Source organism: Fonticula alba, assembly GCF_000388065.1.
Source record: "Fonticula alba strain ATCC 38817 unplaced genomic scaffold supercont2.12, whole genome shotgun sequence".
In the NCBI taxonomy this organism is placed as follows: domain Eukaryota; order Rotosphaerida; family Fonticulaceae; genus Fonticula; species Fonticula alba.
In genome coordinates this window covers 179,952-184,815 of record NW_009242982.1, presented here as the reverse complement: position 1 = coordinate 184,815, position 4,864 = coordinate 179,952, and the positions used below count along the sequence as shown (strand labels likewise).

Below are 4,864 nucleotides of genomic sequence, written 5' to 3'. Positions count from 1 at the left end.
CGGCCGGTGCCATGAGGCGCGGCCCCGGCGGCGGGCTCGGGCCGGGCCGGTGAATGGCGCCCAAGGGGCGGCCGGGCGGCCGGCCGCACTGGGTGCGCCGCGCGGGCGAGGGGCCTGCCGGGCCTGGGCCACGAGTGCGTACATACGTGTGCAGGGGCATGCCCCCGGCCCAATCTAGTGCCTGGGCTGGGCTGGGCGGGGCGGGCCGTGACTCCTCTTCTCGGCGCCGGGCCCTCGCGCCGCCAGCGTGCGACGGCCAGCCGCTTCCCGTGAAGAGGCCGGCTTTGTGCTGCCTGGGGGAGGGGGCAGTGGCCGCGGCCGTTCCCCCGCGGTGGGCTGCTGAAACAGCACCGTAGAGGCCCCCCTCCGCCCCCCCCCCCCCCCCCCCCCCGGCACTCGGGCCGGATTCGCCCCGTGCCTCGGCGCATCACTTGAATGCCGGCGGGCGCCGGGGGCGGGACGGCGGGACTCCCAGCGACGCCGGGGGGGCCTGGGGCTGTTTTTTTCGTCGTCGGACGCGGCCCGCCGGGAATGGCCAGTGTTTTCTTTTTCCGGGCCCCCTCCCCACCGATCCCAGCCAGGGGAGGCTGCTCGCTCGGCCTCCCCCGCCGTCGGCCGGAGGAACCTCACGGCGCTGGGGCAACGGTTGTCCTTGCACCGGCCCCCCCCCCTCCCCCCGTGCGGGTGCGCGTGCGGCGTGTGTTATTGTTTGGCCCGGGGGCGGGGGCGGGCTCCTCGCACGCGGGAACATGGCGCGCGCCGGGCCGACGCGTGAGACCCGGGAGCCAGGCCCTCCGCGCGCGCGTGCACCCGGCCTCCGGTGTGCGCCGGGACGGGGTAGATCCCGGCCCCCGCCTGGGCGGCGCGGAGGGGAGGGACGGCGGCAGTGCGCCGGGAGAAAAGGCCGCCGTGGCCCGGCCCCATCGCCCTGGCCGGGACGGCACCGCCCCATTGCTCCCCCCTTCCCCTCTCCCTCTTTTGCCCATCTCCTCTCCCCCACCGAGCGCGTCCTCTCCCCGCCGCTTGCCCAGATGCTGCGCAAGGTCCTCCAGACGCTCTGCGTCGTTGCCATCGCCCTCGGGGCGATGGCTCTCGCCCACGATTTCCACGATGTCCTGAATGGCGGTGCGTCAGTGCACCATTCCTGCCCCATAACCCTCCCGGATCTTGCATGTCCTCGTGCCGGGCCACTGACACGCTTGCCCCTCGGCCGTTCTCTTTTCTTCTCCCGATGCAGAGCCCCACTGCGGTACTCCCGTCATCTCCGAGCGCGATGCCGACCAGGTGGACCAGATCGTCGCCCGCTTCAAGAGCATCAGTACGCACCCCACCGCAGGGCTGCATCCCCTCCCGGGCCCGGGCCCGGGCCGCGACTGTCACCCCCGCGCACTGACACACCCGCACGCTTTCCCCCCCCCCCCCCCCCCCCCCCCCCCCCCCCCCCCCCCCCCCCCCCCTCCTCCACGCTCTCGCTCCCAGTCTGCAACAACGCCGAGCCCGGCACCGTGCGCATCTGCGAGGATGTCCACGTCCGTGCGACCAAGTTCGATCCGATCACCATCCCGGTCAACTGGCATGTCTTCTATGACAGCGCCACCGGCGGCGGCATGAATGTCACCACCGAGTATGTTGCATGGGCGGCGCCCTTCGCCCGGCCAGCTGCCCTTCTCTCTCCTCTGCCCCCCCCCCCCCCCCCCCCCGGGGGGGAGGGCGGGCGGCCCTCGCCGCCTGCTTCGGCTCGGCTCTGCTGGCACTGACCCCCTTCCCCCCCTCACCTCCGGCGCAGGATGATCGACCACCAGACCGACATCATGAACGAGGACTTTGCCGGCCTCAACCCCGGCGGCCCGGGCGGCTACCACAGCACCTCCTTCCGCTTTGAGGTTGCCAACGTCAACTTCGTGGACCACTCCAAGTACGTGCGCGCCCCCGCCGGTGCCTGCGTGCCAGGCCTTCCCACTTACGCGCCAATGTCCTCCCTCTGTCCCTCCCTCCCCCCCCTCCATCTGCCTCGGTGCGCTGGCGCAGCTGGTTCCACAACATGATTGCCCGTGAGAAGATCTACAAGAAGCAGCTGGCCAACAGCACCGACACCCACCTGAACATGTATGTCGGCGAGATGCGCGGCGGTGTCCTCGGCATGTGCTGTGCGTTCCTGTCCTCCGCCCCTGCCCCGCCTGCGCCCTGGTGGGAGGGTGCCCTCGCGGCGCGGTCGCCTTGCTTCCCCCCCCCCCTCCCCACCATGTATGCTCACACACACACCGGTGTCACTTCCGCCCCCCCCCCTCTATGTACAACCCACACGCACGCACGCACACACACACACACACAGACTTCGCTTTCATGTACCCGGCCGACAGCCACATGCACGGCTGCCTGATCCACCACTCCTCCATGGTTGGCGGCGGCCAGACCAACTACGACAACGGCCAGACTTGCACCCACGAGGTGGGCCACCACATCGGGCTCTACCATGTCTGGCAGGCCAAGTGCTCGGAGCGCAGCGACCGCGTCGAGGATACCCCCCCGCAGAAGACCAACTCCCGTGGCTGCCCTTCCCCGGTGCCGGAGTCCTGCACCCCGGGCCTGTATGGTACGGCCCCCGCGCGGGATGCTCCCCCCCCCCGGCCCCCCTTTGTTCGGCCCACTGCCCCACAGCTGCCCCTGGGAAATGCCTAACCTCCGGCCATCCATGGCACACACACACACACACACACGGATGTCCCCCCCCCCCCTTCCCGGCCCTGTCCGCTCAGACAACATCCACAACTTCATGGACTACTCGGATGACATCTGCCGCTGGGAGTTCAGTGCCGGGCAGTCGCAGCGCGCCGATGAGATCATCACGGTCTTCCACCCGGGGTACCTGTCGCATGCCGAACGGTCGGCCATCCGTGTGGCGGCCGATCGTGCCGGGCTGGCCGACGCCTGGGCCGAGGCCGGGCGCTTCCAGAGCCGCTTCGCCGCCCGCGAGGCCGAGTGGACCCAGTTCCTGTGAAGGGCCGGCATGCCTGTGGGCGTGTATGCCTGAAAAGGGGGGTCGAAGGGCTTCGCAGGCATTCCCTCTCCGTCTGCGAGAGTGTCCATGCGTATGACCAAGCACAGAGTCCCCCCCCCCCCCCCACCGCACATGCAGGCCGCAGTGCAGGTGCAACAGCCCCCTTCCCTCCTCCCGCGCAGGGATGGACAAGGGGGCGGGGGGGATGCCCGCCCGCGTGAATGCACCCCTCTTGTGTTGCTGTCGCTGTTTGTTGTTGTGGCTGTTGTTGTTGTGGCTGTTGTTGTTTTTTCCCCGCCTGCCGGGCCATCACGGTGTCTCTTGCGGGCGCCCCGGGGCGGGGGTGTTGACTTGTGATCTGGCGCGGCCGAGGGCGGCGCGGGGTTGTGCGAGCGTACTTTCCCCGGGCCTGGCTGGGTGGGCCCCGGGAACGGGGCGGCCGAAAAAAGGGCAACACGGCAAAAGATAGTCCAACCAGCCGGAATCGAACCAGCGACCCTCAGATAATTGCTTGTTACCGCTACAGTCTGATGCTCTACCAATTGAGCTATGGTTGGTTACGATGAGGGGGTCAGCACAAACTGATATCCCCCGGGCCTGGCAGCACAAGGGAACCCACCCCCCCCCTCCCGCAACGGCACTTCTGGCAGCAGGAACCGGGACGAGAGAGGGAGCGAGAGAGAGAGAGAGAGAGAGAGAGGGCCGGTGGCCGCCCGAAGTCAGGCGCCGGGGGCGGGGAAGAAGAAGGCAAAAGCAAAAGCAAAAAAAAAAAGACCCAGCTCCGCGTGTATTGCCGCCAGTGGAAGCTCGAAAGACACAGGGCAGGCGACAAAGGGGGGAAGGGAGAGAGAGAGAGAGAGAGAGGAAGGGAGGACGAAAAGACGGGCCATGGTGAAGGGCGAGGGGACGGCGGCCGGCGATGGCGGCGGCCCCCCTCCCCGCAGCACACACACACACACACACACACACCGGCGCCTCTCGGGCGGGCCCCGCTCATTCGCGCTCCGGCGCCAGGCACTCCTCCAGGGTCCCGAGCCAGGAGTCCATCTTCAGGTCCCGGAGGGAGGAATTGTCCGGGCTCGGCGGCCGGGCGCCGTCCGGCTGCACCGGAATCACGAGGCTGGTGGCGACGTGGCGCTCGGGCGGCGCCAGCCCGCGGGTGTCGTACACCGAAGGCCGGCCCTCCGGGTCCGGGGTGGCCACTTGCCCCCCGGCGGCGGTGGCGCCGGCGGCCTCCTGCCCGGCCTGCAGGCACACCGGCGGGCAGGCATCCGTCGGGCAGTCATACTTCTCGGCCAGGCCGGCCGACCGGGGCTTCATCAGCCCGGTGCACGGGAGGGCCGGCAGGGTCAGATCCCCGGATTCGGATACCATGCCGCACTTGGAGCAGTAGATGGCTCGCGGGTTGGTGGGGGACGCCTCGCAGCGGAAGAGGAACCCATCGCACAGGCCGTGCCAGAAGCGCAGCCGGAACTCGTCCTGATCAATCGGCAGCGGCTACGTTGGCCCCGTGTAGCGGGAGGGGGAGGGACGGGAAGGGGTCAGTATTGGCGTGGGCAACGTCACAGAGGTAACCCCGCAGCCGGAGAGGGCAAGGAGGCAGGGAGAGGGCAAGGAGGCAGGGAGAGGGCAAGGAGGTAGGGAGAGAGAGAGAGAGAGGCAGAGAGCCGAGCACGCACACCGAGCTTGCACCGGGGGCAGCCGCACTGGAAGCAATAGTACTCGGAGAGGTACTTCTGCCGGTTCTCGAAGGCATCGGAGATCAAGATGTACGAGATGTTCACCTCCTCGCCCTCCTCGATGGTGCGCAGCGCGCGGAAGAAGACGTCGCTGGGTTCGTGTGTGCGCGCGTGTGTGTGTGTGTGT

At 69.3% G+C, this 4,864-nt stretch overlaps 2 protein-coding genes and 1 non-coding gene across 3 annotated transcripts in view; 1 reads left to right on the top strand and 2 right to left on the bottom strand.

Moving 5' to 3' along the window:
• The first annotated feature begins 897 nt into the window (after positions 1 to 897).
• H696_05587 (hypothetical protein) lies at positions 898 to 3,130 on the top strand. The gene is made up of 7 exons (XM_009499402.1): positions 898 to 1,125; positions 1,238 to 1,318; positions 1,480 to 1,624; positions 1,787 to 1,915; positions 2,029 to 2,147; positions 2,333 to 2,593; positions 2,757 to 3,130. The coding sequence occupies exons 1-7, from the start codon at positions 1,032 to 1,034 to the stop codon at positions 2,996 to 2,998; spliced, it is 1,071 nt and encodes a 356-aa protein (XP_009497677.1). The 5' UTR covers positions 898 to 1,031; the 3' UTR covers positions 2,999 to 3,130.
• Positions 3,131 to 3,467: 337 nt separating this feature from the next.
• On the bottom strand, positions 3,468 to 3,555 carry H696_05586. The gene has a single exon. It is a non-coding gene; the product is annotated as a tRNA-Tyr (tRNA).
• A 392-nt stretch (positions 3,556 to 3,947) lies between these two features.
• The window catches only part of H696_05585 (hypothetical protein), a 3,611-nt gene continuing 2,694 nt past the window's right edge, over positions 3,948 to 4,864 (bottom strand). The window contains exons 6-7 of the mRNA XM_009499401.1: positions 4,678 to 4,828; positions 3,948 to 4,495 (exon numbers count right to left, since the gene is read on the bottom strand). Of these exons, the coding sequence (XP_009497676.1) occupies positions 3,992 to 4,495; positions 4,678 to 4,828 (655 nt within the window). The 3' untranslated portion in view covers positions 3,948 to 3,991. The remainder of the gene's footprint in view (positions 4,496 to 4,677; positions 4,829 to 4,864) is intronic.